The sequence below is a fragment of the Hypomesus nipponensis genome, chromosome 18, assembly GCF_054491055.1.
Source record: "Hypomesus nipponensis isolate SF chromosome 18, ASM5449105v1, whole genome shotgun sequence".
NCBI classification, from domain to species: domain Eukaryota; kingdom Metazoa; phylum Chordata; class Actinopteri; order Osmeriformes; family Osmeridae; genus Hypomesus; species Hypomesus nipponensis.
In genome coordinates this window covers 4,415,788-4,431,349 of record NC_140378.1, presented here as the reverse complement: position 1 = coordinate 4,431,349, position 15,562 = coordinate 4,415,788, and the positions used below count along the sequence as shown (strand labels likewise).

General features: G+C 54.1%; 1 protein-coding gene across 1 annotated transcript; it reads right to left on the bottom strand.

Annotated features, from left to right (window-relative positions):
* Positions 1-3,639: 3,639 nt before the first annotated feature.
* On the bottom strand, positions 3,640-15,558 carry zhx3b (zinc fingers and homeoboxes 3b). The gene is given in 9 exon segments (XM_084679461.1): positions 3,640-4,167; positions 4,460-4,901; positions 5,223-5,786; positions 5,788-6,033; positions 6,174-7,628; positions 7,631-7,888; positions 8,017-8,127; positions 8,231-9,199; positions 15,334-15,558. Coding segments are annotated over 8 exon segments (3,840 nt in total). The 5' UTR covers positions 8,984-9,199; positions 15,334-15,558; the 3' UTR covers positions 3,640-4,156.
* Between the last annotated feature and the right edge of the window lie 4 nt (positions 15,559-15,562).

Here is a 15,562-nt window from a genome sequence, read left to right as displayed (position 1 = left end):
TGCTGTGAACACTGTTTCCATGGAAACGCCCACCACCGCTTTGGCCTACATTTCAGGCAGCTCTCCCTCCCTTTCACCCTCTACTCTTTCCACTCGCGTTTTTTTTGTTTTGTTATGTTTGTTTTTGACCTCCCCGGCCCCCCCCTCCCCCCCAACGGGACCGGGGGTGTCAAAGATAGGGAGGGGGGGGGGGGGGGGGGGGGTTGGTGGCAGGAAGCTGTCAGCGGGGGACAGGAAGGAGAAACTGACAAAAACAACAAGAGAACAAAAACACGGTGAAGAAGTAGTTCTTGCCCTGGGCTTTTGTGAGGGGAAGAGAAGGGGGGGAGGGGGGAGGGGGGGAGTCATGGTTGTGTTCGAACCAGGCAAGACAGCTTGGTAGCAGAGTTGGAGAGAGGACAGATGGATAGATGTCCTTTTGAAACAGCTCCCAAGTTTAGGTTCAGTTTCTGTTCTTCTCTTCTCTCTGACATATACAAGTATATATATATTTATTCATGCTGTGCTGTTGGCCAGGTAACGGCAGCGGCCAAACTGCTCTCAAAGAGCTCCCGTCTCCATGTTTTAATTATTATTATTTAAACGTTTCAACATTCATAATGTGATTTTTTTTTTTTTTTTGTGTGTGTGTGTGTATGTGTAAAACACGAGGGCTCTCTATGGCTATTTTAACGTCTCTCCTCCACTCTGGAGTATCTCGAGCCTGACACGCACACTGTCGTTTTAGTCCTGTTGCAAGCATCTGGAAGAATCCGCCGCCTGTTTGTGTTGGACGCAGTTCTATGGGGAGACATGGGGGGGCCAAGCCGCGTGTGTGTGTGTGTACACGCACACTTTAATATCTTGGGTGTGATTTCCTTTCTTGTCAGGTGTCACATGTGCCACTTCCAGACTGACCTCAAACACTCCCCTAACACCATGTCTGCCCGGTTAGCATGCCAAAGTAGGATAAACACAGATCCCAGATGAGTGTGCGTGTATGCAGAGGGCTGAAGGTTAGCGTCAGAGATGCTACATCAACAGCAGGTTGGGGGAGAGGAGAGGTCAGAGGTCAGACTGCTACTTTGCATTGATCCCAATGTGGGTTTTGAAGCAGCAATAGCTTGCTTTGAGAAGGCCTTCCGTGACAACAAGAATGGAAGTGTTTTTCTGTGCTATGGATAGACCTGTGGGCCTTTGAGCTCATGGCGTGTCTGTCAGTTTTCAATCCAAACCATGCCTTTCTGTCACTGTCCAGTCCTAACCCTGGCCAAAGCCATATGATGATGACGACGACGAGACCATTGTGTTTTGAGTCATGGCTGCCGTCATGGCATGGCGTCTTGGCAAATGCCTAATACTAAACAAGAAGTACGTCTGCGATCTGTTCCATGCAAACGCCTTGCCGCTTCTGGTGTTTCTTAGTGTTGTGGATGTCGCAACGGAACAGTGTGAAGTGTCGCGAGTGAAGGGGGCGGACTGGAGAACCAAATCAAGTGCACCATTTCTTCTTATTAACAAGGACCAAATGGAGCGACTCGCATTAGCAGAGCCCCAGCATTGCACCTGGTAGTTAATACAAGCCTCTAAATGTGTGGTTGGGTTACTGCTTGTCAACAATGTGGTAATGGAGATTAGTTTATCTAGCTCGTTGCCTAGGGGACCCCAGAGCCGGTAGGGAGTGGGGGGGAGATGAGATGACGTGAGCAAGAGACTAGTGGACAAGAACAAGATGGTGTTTTCAGAAATGGACCCAGAACAGTGTTTCTTTAAGTGTTTTGCGCGCGCGTGTATTTGGGCTTTGTAACTGCCATCTGTCGTAGAATCGGGCACAATTTGCTCCTTTAGTAGCAGTAAACAACCTAATATGTAATCAGTATTCAGTATGTTTGATGTTTTTTACAATGGAGGGACAGTCTTTCACAAGCCATATGGATATAGGCAGTTGCGTGGAATGCAGGATTGGGACTGGAATATATATACTTCAGGGGTCAAATTCTAACGTCTTACATGAGTTTGTCGACACCACGTTAAAAGTAGCCGCAGTGTTTCTTTCTTGTTTGGACCGTTTTTTAATCTCCTGGTTATGGACTAGTATGCATATTGAGTTGTCCTTACGTTTCGTTAAGTCCTTCTCCACCGCGCACAGTGACTGTCTTGCGTCCACGTGCCTCTCTGTGTGGGGAACATCGCCGCAGACACCTTTTTCTTCTTTTTTTGTGTGTGCTCATGTCACAATTGTGTTACTGACGATCTCATTTACAAACAGCGCCTTTCTGTCATGTGCCTAAGCTATGGGGAAAAAGTATTCATTTTTAATTTTGCCTTTTCATATGAAACATATTCAAGCCTGAGAATTAAATAAAGTACTTATTCAACTACTGTGTATCTTCCTGTGTCGTATGTTTGCCCGAGGGGTTGACTTTGTAAAAAGACATGACTGCCTGTTAGACAGCCTGTAAGTAGCATTTAGTCAAAGGGGGAATGTGTACATGTATGCAAGTGTTAGTTTTCAATCAGTACAGGGTTCTCAGTCTAGTGCATGCCCATCTCCATGAACTAGGGTCCATGCTCTCAAAGTCCACCTCAATTATTTCATGGAATATATTCTTCTCTTGACCTTTCAAAATCACAATGTTCTAAAATCAACATGAATACAGAACTTAATTGTATAGTTTTCACAATTGGTAACACTCCACCACAGCTTCCTTGTTAGTGTAATTACTCTATTGGGGAACTGAGTGACATGTACTTGAGAATGTAATTGCTGTGGAACAGTCTATAATTAAACATTGTATAGGTGCAATAGATATATTTTATACACTGTATATAGAACAGGACTACATGCCAGGTTCAGTCTCCCTGCATAAGACCTGGGCCAAGGCATCATTAGAGATGTTCACCACTGGATTTGGTTTACATGACCATAAGAGTTCATTTGGACCCATTTTGATCTGGATCTTTAAATGTTATGACTGAAGAGAAATCCTGAATCTACCACAAGTGAATTGTAGCAGTGTCTGTGGGAGAGCACACATTTCTCATTCATCAGCCTGTGTTACAACGGCAATACAATTTGAATACCGTTTGTCCAGGTGAAGGATAAAAAAAAGTGTGTCAACGAGACCGTGGGATCGTTTGTTCTGCGTCCTCTCACGGTACGAGATAGACGCCGGGCATGTTTGTTACATTTTATTTATTCTGCAAATAACATCTGTAAAAATGATACAACAGTCCTAGGTATGTTGGAAATCTTGGTAAAACAGTTTTCATATTCCTTGTACAGTCAGGATTTATTACGTTTTTAAGAAAGAAATACAACTAGACGTCGGTGACGTACAGAAGCACTTGATGCTAAAACACAGACATGGCTGTCCTCAGGCCCCCCCCCCCCCCTTCCAACACGGTCTGGTCTCCCTTTACAAAAAAAAAATAACCTAAACGGACAACACTTACAAAGAGCTGTGCAGTTCATATTTCGTACCAAACCTCCTCGGAGCGCCGTCTTTCTTTACACGCACGACCGATCCCCCTTTCGAGAATTGGCTTGGTCGATATCTGTCCAGTCAGGATTTGAATAACCCCTTCCTCTCTCCTTCCGACTCATCTGGGGTCTGAATCCCCAGCACAAGTCTCCCCCCCCCCCCACACCCCCCCCCCCCCTCCCCCACACCCCCCCTCTCCCCGTCCTCTTCTGTCCTTCCGAGGGCAGGCAAGCAAACAGGCACGGAAGAAGAACTGAAAACCCACCCTCAGTGAATCCTAACCATGAGTCTCTACTGTCGTTGGAAGGAGAAAATGGTGGAAGGCAGGATGGAGGAGGTAGGAGGGCAGAGGAAGAGGGGGGGGGGGCGTGTGTGAGAGAACCGGGGGGAAGAGGGAAGGGTGTTCAGAGAGTCTGTCCTTGCGTGTTTTGGGAGGGAGACCAGAGCCCGGCGCAGGGTGTGTGTGTGATGGGGTCAGTGGGAGAGAGGAAAGCATGCTTCGGGAATGGGGGGGGGGGGGGGGTGTGGATCAGGGTCCATTTCCAGTGATCCCATTACAATCACATATGCTGTCTTCCGCTCGCACACACACACACACACACACACACTCCCTTCTGAAGACCACCGGCGTATCGCCGTCCCTCTGGGTCGTCCCTTTCTCACTCTCCTCCTCTTCTTCCACCAAGGTCCCCTTACTCAGCTCCTAAAGAAGGAAAGAGAAGAATGCCTCCATAGATGAGTGTGGAGGTCAAACAAGGCTCCATTCAGGCTGTCTGAACCGCAGTCGTGATATTGTGCATTTCCTTCCGGTGTGACATCCAGGAGACACCAGTTGTGTTGGTGTTACCCCCAAATCTCAAAATCTAAAACCCCTGGCCTTCTGACACAACTCAAGCTCACTTTTCAATTTGAATTCATGTGACAATTGTCTACACCTCTCATTCCTACCGCCTGCAAATTCCGTAACAGAATGGGGGGAAAGGGAATCCGCGCACCTTCAGCAGGTTGGACAGCCTTGACAGACTCCTCCTTCTTCTCCTGGTCCTGGTCCGTGCTCCCGCACACAGACGGCTCCACTCTCAGCTCCTTCCCGCCCCCCCGCTCGGGTTCGGGTAGCGACGCCGACGCCCCCGTCGCCACAGACGGAGCCCCCGCCTCCGGTGTCTGCGCTTCCGTCCCCTCCCCTCCGCCCCCCTCGGCTTGGGGTGGCGGGGGAGTCTGGGCAGCGAGGGGGGGCGGGGGTGGTGGTGGTGACAGGGTGGGCTGGGAGGAGAGCGGTGGCGGAGGAGTCTGGCTGGGAATGGTGGCGGTCTGAGGGGGCGGGAGGGCCGTGGCGGACTGGCAGGGGGAGGGTGCTGGCGGGGGGGAGGTCTGGGCGGAGAACCAGCGTCGGACCAGTTCCTCTGTGAGGCCGCTAGCCTGGGCCAGCTCCAACACCTGGAGGAGCACACGACATGCTGCATCAGCCTCTTAACACTCATCCGTCATCGAGACATAACATTGAGTCCCCTTACATCGGTTTCCCGATAAACAAGTGTATTTCCTCAATGAATTAATCACTATCACTGTGCAGGAGACAACTAGGGAACTCGAGATTTGTCTCAGATGCTTGTTTACTTCTCCTCAGAATTGTTCACTTTTGGGACAGCTCTATCGGCATCATCATACCAGCTAAACTCAATTCAATGACCCCCCCCCCACCCCCATATACAGAATGTGCCCCCCTTGTCTGCTGTCTGGGATACCCAGGGCTGGTACCTGTCCTTCCTCCAGGCTGCCGTGAGCCTCCAGGTGGGCTCGGAGCATCTGGATGTCCCCCCTCTGGAGGTCTTCCTCCAGGGCCATGGTCTGGTAGGCCTCCAGCCACTTGAGCTGGCCATTCTTCTGCACGTAGCGGCAGTCCCCGAACCAGCGCACCACCTCGGGGCGGGGCAGGCCGGTGCCCGAGATCAGCTCGTCGTACTGGGTGCTGCTGGGCCACTGCGTGCGGGCGTACACCTGTTTGAGGAGGTGGAGCTGCTCGGCGGTCTTCTTGCCCCGGATTGGCGAGGGCTTGGGGGAGGAGGAGGGTTTCGGGGACTGGGAGGGGACTGGCTTGGGGGTGAGTGCTGAGGACGGGACGGGGGAGGGCGACGGGGTGGGGTTGGAGGGCGGCGGCATGGCGGAGCTGTCCAATTGGCCGGTTGCCTGGCCCGCCTCGTTCTCCGCCTTCCCGTTGGCCTCGGTCACTTTCAGCATCTTCAGGTTGATCTTGATGGGGTTGACTTTGAGCTCGGAGCCCGTGCCGTCCTCCCTCTGCCTTTCATCCTTCCCGTCCTCCGCATTCTCCTCTTTCTTGACGCCGTCCCCCCTTCTCCTCTCCCCCCGCCGCCGCCTCCTCGACCAGGTCCTCCTCTCGCTCCGCCCTCTCCAGCTCCTCCTTCTTCTTCTCCGCGGCCACTCTCTTCCGCCTCTCGGCGAACCAGCCGTGGATCTCCCGCCGGGTCATCTTGGTCTCGGCCCGTAGCCGGTCCACCTCCTCTCCGGGGGGGTCTGAGTCCTGGGAGAAGCTGGCCTCTAGCGCCTTCACCTGGAAGTGGGCAGAAGATGGGGAGATGGGTGATGTTACACAAGTTCTTTTCCGGTCCTCCATAAGACATTCGAGGCTGTCCTGCGTGCGGGCTTGTGTACAGAGCCAACAAACGGACACGGTTTTTCCGATGCACTCACCTGTTGGGGGTCCCTCTCTTTGTAGCGGATGGCAGTGAAGTCTGGGGAGGGGGGTCTGGGGGGGCGGCGAGAGGGCGTGGTGGGGGACGTGGGGGTCTGTGAGGGAGGGGGGCTGAGGGGCGCCGAGCCCTGCAGGGGGGGTTTAGGGGTGTCGGTGCGGGTGGCACCGTCTGATAGGTCCATGGGGGTGGCGCCGAAGCCGGGCGAAGAGCCGGGCGTAGAGCCGGTCGCAGACTTGCCGCTCCCCTGGCCGCTGCCCTGGCCGCTGCCCTGGCCGCTGCCCTGGCCGCCCGTGCTGGACCGCGAGCCTTTGAGGTTACGGAAATGGTAGCGGCGGTCGCTGAACCACTTGCGAACCTCGCGGACGGTAAGGCCTGTCAGGGCTATGAGGCGGTCCACCTCCTCCTGGTTGGGGAACTGATTGGTCAGGAAGCTCTCTTTGAGTGCGCTCAGTTGCTCCTGAGACTTCTTGCTCTTGTAGAAGCTGGGGTCCAGGAAGGTGTTGGGAAGCGTTCTGGAGCTGGGGGTTCCGCTGGAGTTGGTCGCCGGTGCGGGCGAGGAAGACTTGGTGGCAGGGGAGGATGAGCCCTCAGCTTTAACCGTGGCGGTGTTAGCCGTGGAGCTGGTGGTCACAGCTGTGGGTGTAGCCATGGTTGTGGTGGCACTTGTTGGGGTGGTGGTGCTGCTAAGGCTAATGCTCTTGTTGCTAGCGCTGTTAGCATCTTTGCTCTTCTGACTGTTGTTGTCTTTACTGGTGCTGTTAGCTTTCCTGTCCGGGCTGCTTATGCCAATGCTAATTCTGCTATCGCTATTACTCTTCACACCACTGCTGTTGTTATTGCCGTTTTTAGCATCAGCGTTGCTTTTAGCGGAAAAAACATTGCTAGCAGCACTCATGTTGCTCTTGCCATTTAGGTAAGCGTTGATATTAATGATTTTAGCATTGTTGATTTTACCATTGGTATTACTGTAGTTACTGTTTCCAATACTAAGGTTGATCACACTTGCGTGACTGCTCATACTACTGCTGCTGCTATTGCTGTGAACGCTACTGCTACTACTGATAATACTGCTTGTGCTGCCTCCGCCGTTACTGCTACCGCTGCTGCTAACGACGTGGCTTCCACTGCTGCTGCTCCCCACGGAGCCCACCACCATGCTGATCCCCTTGTCAGCCACTAGGGCGGCGCCGGGTCGGGCCTGCATCATAGGCCGGGCAGCGGCCTGCGGCTTGGGGGTCACGGCGAGGGCCATGGGAGCGCTGCTGACCTGGATGCCGTTGGCCATTATGGGCTGTGTGACGATGACGCTCCCCTGGCTGACCAGGGAGCCCTGGAGGATGTGCGGGATACCCGTGGGGCCCAGCGAGGCGGGGAGGACCGTGATGGTGTGCTGGGACTGGCTGGAGTGGCTCTGGGACAGGTTGTGGCGCTGCTGCGGCTGGTGCTGGGAGCTGGGGGGGCCGTCTGGATGATGGTGTTGAACATCTTCCTGCGGGCCTCCTCGATCTCCTCGGGGGACCAGCTGATGCCCTGCTTGAGTCTCTGGGCCGTGAACCAGATCTTGATCTGCTCCTCGGGGAACTTGGTGACCACCGTCAGGTAGCAGAGCTCCGCCTTGGTAGGGTAGGGGAACTTGCTGAAGGAGGTTTTCAGGAAGGAGGAAGAGTCCATGGAGGCGCTGTAGGTAGGGATGCTGCTCAGAGGGATCATCACCTGGAGAGGAAGGAGAAGAGACGGAAGGGGAAGCAAACACGTATGAAGACATCGGATTGGCTGAGGAAGACGTCATTCAAGCAGCCCTCGGATGACACAAGGACATTAGTCGCCGGTAGGACAATGACCTTGGGCATGTTCTTGGAGGAGGCTGAGGTGGAGGTGGAGGAGAAGGCGGAAGACACGGTGATAGGTGCTGACTGCTGGTGGAGGCTCCGGTTCTGCACCACCGACACCACCTGTGGAAAAAAAAAAAATGGGGGGGAGGGGGGCACAACAAAAGTTAGTTTCAGCTTCAAGACCCCACAGAACCAGGGCTACGATTTGAAAGAGGACGTGGACCTGTGTGATGGCGGTCTTCAGCATGGGGAGAGTTCCGGAACCGTTGACGATCTGGATGGCGGAGGGCAGCGACACCTTGGTGGCCGCGCCGTTGTGGACGATGGTGGGCACGTGGGTCACCGCCACCGCCGGCGCCTCTTTCCTGTCGCCGTCCCGGCCGGCGGAGACATGGAGGGACTCCTGGGAGATCTCGTCGGCGCTCGACGAGTGGGACACCACGATCCTCTTGGGTTCCGACTTCCCCTTGAGCATCCTCATGATGGGGGTTTTGGTGATGGAGATCTCGCCCTCCGTCCCCGCCAGCAGGCTCTGTTCCACCACCACCCTCCGCTCCCGCCTCCTCAGCTGCAGCATGGTGCTCAGCGTGCTGGGGTGGGAGCGCGCGTTGTGCAGGGCCAGGCCCTCGAACTTAGCCGCCGACACGCCGCAGTCCAGGCAGTGGAAGCTGGGGTCGGCGCGGAAGTCCGGGTGTCCGCTGTACACGTGGTCCAGGAACAGGTTCAGGTCGTGGGTCTCGAAGTTGCACGGCCTGCAGGTGTAGGTGCCGCCGCCGTCTTTCAGCGCGTCGCCCCCTTCTGGCCGGGAGGGCAGACCTTGATCCACCAGGGGGCTCCCCCTGCCGCCCCGGGAGAGGAAGCCCTGCTCCCTGGCCAGGCGGGCCAGCGATGGGGCCTCCTGCTCCAGCTCCTCTCGCAGGTGCATGGTCTTGCTGGGAATCATACAGGGGATGGTGGACTTCCGCTTGCTGGCCATGGCTGAGACCAGTCGGTGGGGTCGGTTGACTGTGGTCGAGTGTTACTGGCGTCAGAGAGTTCAGAGTGGAGTGGTTGCTCCTGCTTATGGACCAGCCATGGGGAGGGGGTGGTGGGGACAGAACATGACCATCGGCCTGTTCCTGGGTTTGTGTGTGTGACCTCCAGGTGTGTGTGTGTGTGTGTTCTGCAGCGAGGGAACGAGCCAGAGAGAACCCTGCGAATGAAAGAAAACACGTTTTACACCACCAGTCACAAACAAATACAGACCTATTGTATTTCACCACCGACAAGACAAAATAGAAAATGAAAACGGACAAAGAAAAACTCCTTTCGTCGGCACAAAATATCCAAACCTCCAAGTACTTGTGACGCTCCGCATGAAAACCTCTGAGCTAGATGAAAATGAAATGGAAAAGTGCTCGGTTTTCCACACAAAATACCCCAGATTTTGGCGGTGAAATCCTAAACGCCGGGGTAGAGCGCTGTTGTAATCGGCAGCATCAGACTGGACAGCGTTGCATCGAACCTTGAGCGCTCCTCCTCGTTTCCTGTTCTTGTCGGGAGTCCCCAACGCCTGTCTGTCCCAGCGCAGGGCTATCTGTTTTATGAGACGATCCGACCCTAGTCTTTCCCCCCCTAACCTCCTCAAAGAGGCTTTCGGGAAAGCTCCTGCCCCCCATCCACCCACCCTCACTCCTAGCCTCCCTCCTTCCCTCCCTCCTTTTTTCCCCTCCCCCACCACAGTTCGTCTGGCCTTCCCTCTCTTCCCCTCGTTCAAACACACCCACAGTAGGAGCTCTCCCCGTCCAGTTTTACAATGCTCGCGGTAGCGCTGGCTTAAAGGCTTCACACGGTGGGCCAGAGAGACGGTCACCAAACACCATAGTCCCCACTGTTTTAGTGCCTGCCCTGGGAAGCAAGTCATACAGGAAGGGTGGGATTGACACGAACCGCACACCAGCACGAAAACACGGACGCACTGGCACGCGCACACACGCACACTCTCTTTTTCCCCTCCCTGTTCCAGTGCTCTCCAAACTTCTCCCCATGCTCCGTGAATCCCTTCCCCCACACAAAATGGCGTCGCTTCCTGTGATGTGTGCAAGCACCCTCCCTCCCTCCTTCTCCCCCGGGGTCGGAGGCAGTGGTGCAGTACTGGAGGACAGCTCTAGGGCAATTACTCGAAACAACTTGACACCACACACACCGGCGCGCACGCACACACACACACACAACCACAACCGTAGCCAGTCTCACACAAGCAGGGATTCCAAGCTCACAAACGTGTGTGTGTGGCCACAATGGAGGCCCATCCAGCCCATATCAGTATACTCCTCGCATAAGGATACCCCCCCCCCCTCCCCCCTCCAAACTCAAACCCCCCAGCGCACGCGTTGGTAGTCTATAACAGCCACCCGCTCCAGTCCAGCCCTAACTAGTCCGGCCCAAAGTAAGAAAGGACACACTGGTGTGTCCAAGCTCGGAACGATATCATTCTCCATGTGTCCATTCCGTTGTGCATTGCAGGTCACCGCCACCTTCCCCTAAGCCTAGTCTAACCCATCCACACATAGGTTCAGTGTCCCAGACGTGGAATGAGCCCTAGACTAAAAACCGTCTACAATTGAGATCTTCATGGAAATTGTCTAGTAGCTTAGGACTAGGTTCAACCCACGGATGGAGCCCCCTGGAAACACACCAGCCTAGGCTATGTTCCTATGAAAGGTCAAGGTGCATTTAATCAGAGCTCAGTTAAACCTCCAGAGGGCTGGTGTACTGCAGTCAGATGTGTGTGGGGGGGGGGGGGGGCAATCCTGCAAAGCGTATGCGGAGAGGCTACAGACAGACTAGTGATACAAACCAAGCATTTCAACCAATAATATCGCATCCAACCAACAAGACAACAACATTTCAAACGCAGACGGGTCGGCAAGCAAGTCAAATCCAGAACATTCTTCGAAAGGTTCTGTTCTCATTGTATGGTGCCGAGCACTTCTCTGATGTTCGGCGCACGATGGGTTAACAGGCGAAATGGGAGTTTGCCACTGCGGAGGGAACGCTATGCCCCCATACCCCCCTTGTCCCCCCCGAGAAACTGTCCTTGGTTTGGGCTTTTCTGCACCCCTCCTACCCCCCTTGGTCCCCCCCACCATTCAGTTCTGCATCAGGGGGCACAGTTCTGCCAAGGCTGGCAGGTCACGTGACCAACACAAAGGCTTATGGGTGGGCAGTCTCAGCCATCCATCACGTGGGCCAGCGAGGTGGGGAGAGAGGGAGAGAAGGGAGGACGAGAGAAGAGGTTGGTGGGGGATGGGCAGGATGGCTGGGGTGAGAGTAGAAAGGAGGGAGCGAGAGAGGGAGGGGAGTGTTAACTGTCTCGGAGGAAGCAGTGAGGTGTTTCAGGGGAGGAATTCTGCCCCGATACCCCCACAGCCAACCCCACCCCCCACCCCCCTCCCTCCCCAAAAACCTCAACACACCACCCTACCAACCCCCGCTCCTGCTACCCCCCCTCCCTCCGCACTACAATCACACACAGTCGTTCACTGCCCCCCCCCCTCCCTCCCTCCCTCCCCCCAACCCCAACCCCGACCCTCCCCACCCCCCTTCCTCTTCGCTGCACTGCGAAGCCTGGAATGTTCCGCCGCGAGCTCTTCAGCCATGGACACAACCTGAGAGCTGGGCTGCCGTGTGGGAGTCTGTTTCTGCTTCGCGCTTCAGGACGTGGTGTGTTCCTGGGCTTACTCCCCCGCCTCACCCATCAGCTTGCCCAAACAGACGGTCTGAGCACGGCGTCACCCCAATGTGTGAAACTCCCATTATCAGACAAATGGACCGCTAACGGGGGACGGGGAGGCGCCAGGAGTCAAAAGCCCAAATTGGGACTCGTCATAAGGCTTACAGACGCTGGTTGGTTCTGGTACGGTTTCCTTTCAGAAAGGAACCTCACAGGAATCACTTGGCTTCCGCACAAGGAAAAGAGCTGCCCGATGCATTCATCGGGGAAAACTGTGTACGAAGCACCCCCCTTCTCCGCGGAGAATCGCCGGCCTCAAGACGGGTCCGGTTGACTCGATATGCGGAGCACTGGCAAAGATATTCAAATATAGGTCAGTCACGTTTTCCCTGAACACTGAGACCGAGCGCGACCGTGCGTCCGATGTGTCAGCGTTTGCGCGCGTGGGTGAGTGCGTGAGGACAGGTTGTGCGCGGTGCTGGTGGTTGGTGGTGTGTGTGTGTGTGGGGGGGGGGGGGTTGAGGAGTGGCTGCGTGCCTGCATGCCTGTGAGTGGGGCTTGTTTACAGAGGCAGCGAGGCAGCCATTTTCTTGCGCGCGCCACAGACAACACAGAAAACTCTCTTTTCGTCCCGTCTCGGGGATCGTGGATATAACCACCGCGCCGCGACCCTCTACCCCCGCCTCGTCTCTGGGCTCGGTCCCCGCAGCGGAGGCCAATAATAGCCCCCCCTCGCACTGGCGAGAACCATGGCCGGGAATAGTTGGCGTGCCTCGCTGTGTGTACTCTCCCCAGACCACCCTTCCCCTCCACCGTGGTGGGAGCACTGCAGCCCCGGGCTCTCAGGCTGAGTCCTGGCCCCCTTATCCGTCCTCTCGGCCCCGTCAACGTGTGCGTACGCTCACCGTTTGTATGTACGAGAGAAATGCCTCCGCTCATATTTGCCTCTCTGCCTCTTGGCTTTTCAACCCCCCCCCCCCCCCCCATCCCCCCCCCCATCCCTTCTCTCTTCACCTCTCTTTCTCCCTCTCCCTGCCCCCCCCCCCCCTTCCCTTCCACTCTGAACAAGTTGGGCCCAGGGAGACAGGTCGGCAGCGCCACTGGTGTGTTACTGTCCCCATGGCAACCAATCTCCACCCCCCCCCTCCTCCTCCTCCTCCAACCTCCACCCCCCACCCACCAGTTCATTTCTCGAAAACACACACGCACAAACACACACACACACACACCTCGTATGCCATCCAGTCCCTGGCTGGAGCGGCGAGCTTGTTTTTTCCACATAGTCCTGTGAGTGCTGATTGGAGAGTCCCTGCCCTGCTCCTATTTCAGAGCCTCGCTCACGCGGTGTTCATGTTCTCCCCCCCCCCCGCCCACAACCCCCCCCCCCCCTTGCTAGGTGTGGTCGCCCTCGCCAGGGCACGCTACCGACCACGTCAATGGCAGCTCCTTCCTGTTCGCAGGCTCAGTCAATGTTCAACGCCGTCTCCCTGCTGTATGACTCGCTGGGATAGGTATGGACCTGGGCTGCCATGCTTCGACAGGGTGGGTCACCGCATACTGAGCAAGTCGGAGAGGACACAGACACAGGGGTTGCGCTGGGCCAGGCTTGGCGTACACATCATGGCAACGAGCTGGTAACCGCCTCGGGCCGCGTGTGCTTCGCCAACGCAGAGCGCACCCTTCCGCTTCCTACTGTGAAGGCCGCACTTTGCTGTCCACGTATTCTTTCGCGTTTCCTTTTGACTGTCCTAGCCTGCGTGCACGTTTGCGTGGATTTTCTTTGTTTTGGCTTCAATATTCCCCCCCCCCCCCCCCCACACACACACACACACAATCTTGGCAACCTAAAGAAAACCTCAGCGACAGTGTTCAGTGTTTTAAAAAAAGAAGATATTTCATCTGCTGTTGATTCCCACTTGGGCTGCGTTCAGGTCAGGGAGCCACTGGCTGCCCGTGGTTGCGAAAGGCTGCGTTGCTGTGGCCACTGGCAGTGCAGGCGTTAAAGCTGGATTGTTAAAGAGGGGAGGGAGAGAAAAATGGCGTAGCACCACGAGCTGTGCAGTCCAACCTAAGATGGCTGACATCACAAGCTGTTAACCAGCCAGGCAAGACAGGCAATGTAGCACGGCCGGCAAATGCTGACCTGATCCTGCCAGCTCTGAGCACAGCAAGGCTGGCCTCTCTCCTTCACTAAGAAAGGGGGGCTTCCTGGCTGATTTAGCTGCTGTAAAGGGCTATTTTTCTCAAAGAGTTTGGACTGCAGGTAAGCGCCAGAACGCTGGGCCAAGGGGCTCTTCAAGCAAGTCTGACCACAAACACAGTACAGGGCCTGACCTGAGGAAGGTATGCAATAATAATTGATTGACAGGGTGACACTCTCCCATCAGTGACATTGTTGGGTTTCGAGACAATTTTGAAATCTTGAGAGAAAAACCCATACACATTTCTTGTCATGTATTCATTCTTCTCTCAAAATAGAATATGTCTGGTATTGAGGGGCCCGGCCCAGTCAGACACAGAGAGGAGCTTGAGAAGAGGACGTTGAACTGAGAGTGTGTGAGGTGATGTGGTCGTCGAGAGTGTAGATAAACGCAATGACCTCAGACCATAACCTCACTTCAACACAACACTGACTGAGGGAATAAACACTGCCCTTATTGAGTCAAGTGACATGACAGACGACATAGACTACCAGTCTTGCCCAAGACCCCAGACCTAAGGATAATCCTTCACTCCACACACCCACCCATATTGATGTTAGCCTGGTCTAGTTTTTTTTTATCACCAACAATGGTATGGCAATTGGCTTATGTCAGGACTAATAACTGTGACATGAGTGATGAATAGATAGCTGGATTAAAGTTGAATGTCTGTGGTTGGCAATCACATGGGCATCAGACATAAATTAGCTATCTGGAAAAGCTTTACACTAATCTCTCGAATCACACAGAGCATGGACACTGTTGACAATACACGAGGTAGTGAACTCCGACACAACGTATTCCTGCATTCATTCTCAGCGCAGAGAATGATCAGATTAAGACATTGTTGCAGGTCAACATTCTAAATATGTACTTGATCTAAACGTGAAGTTAGAGCCAATGAATATAGCCCTATATTTCCATATGTAAAGCTACATTTGGCACAACGCGTGATCCTTTCCACAAAATCGTTGAAAAACTGGGAAACTAAATAACGCAACCGATGCTATTTCAGCGAATCCAAATATAATGTAGACTACTCCAACAAACTTACAAAATAAATTGGAAGTAATTTAAGGCAAACTCCCTAATGAGCCCAACGTTTTTAAAAAAAAATCTCGAAATGATTGAAACAATGTGGCGCGTGTTGTTCTTCCGCTCAAGTTTCAATTGCTGACGGAGGGAGCGATAAGTTAATAGGCTGGCTACATATATCTATGTAATAATGTAACCAATTCAGAACGGGGGAAAAGACAAGCCCCCCAAAACTACTCGCCCCCACTTACTGTCGCCATTTTAAGCTAGCGACATGCAGCTGGCTTGAAGACTGCCGCAAAGGTAGCGATTGCCCACGCAACTTTCCAAAAGGTAAAAATCGTTTTAAATGATATATCTATAAAGAGCACTCACCTTGTCTGGTCCAAGGGAAATAGTTTAGACTCTAAAGAAAGTTAACAATGAACCGGACTATTTATAAAGTAAATACATAACGTTAGCTTGGGGCTTTATTGATGCCAACTTTGATAGGGATGGTAGGTTACCCCTCTCTCTTCATCCACTGGTGATAAACGTTACACTAGCCACTTCGGCTGATGGCACAATGGCCCTCTTGGTCTTGTTTATTTCCAATGGCTCTCAG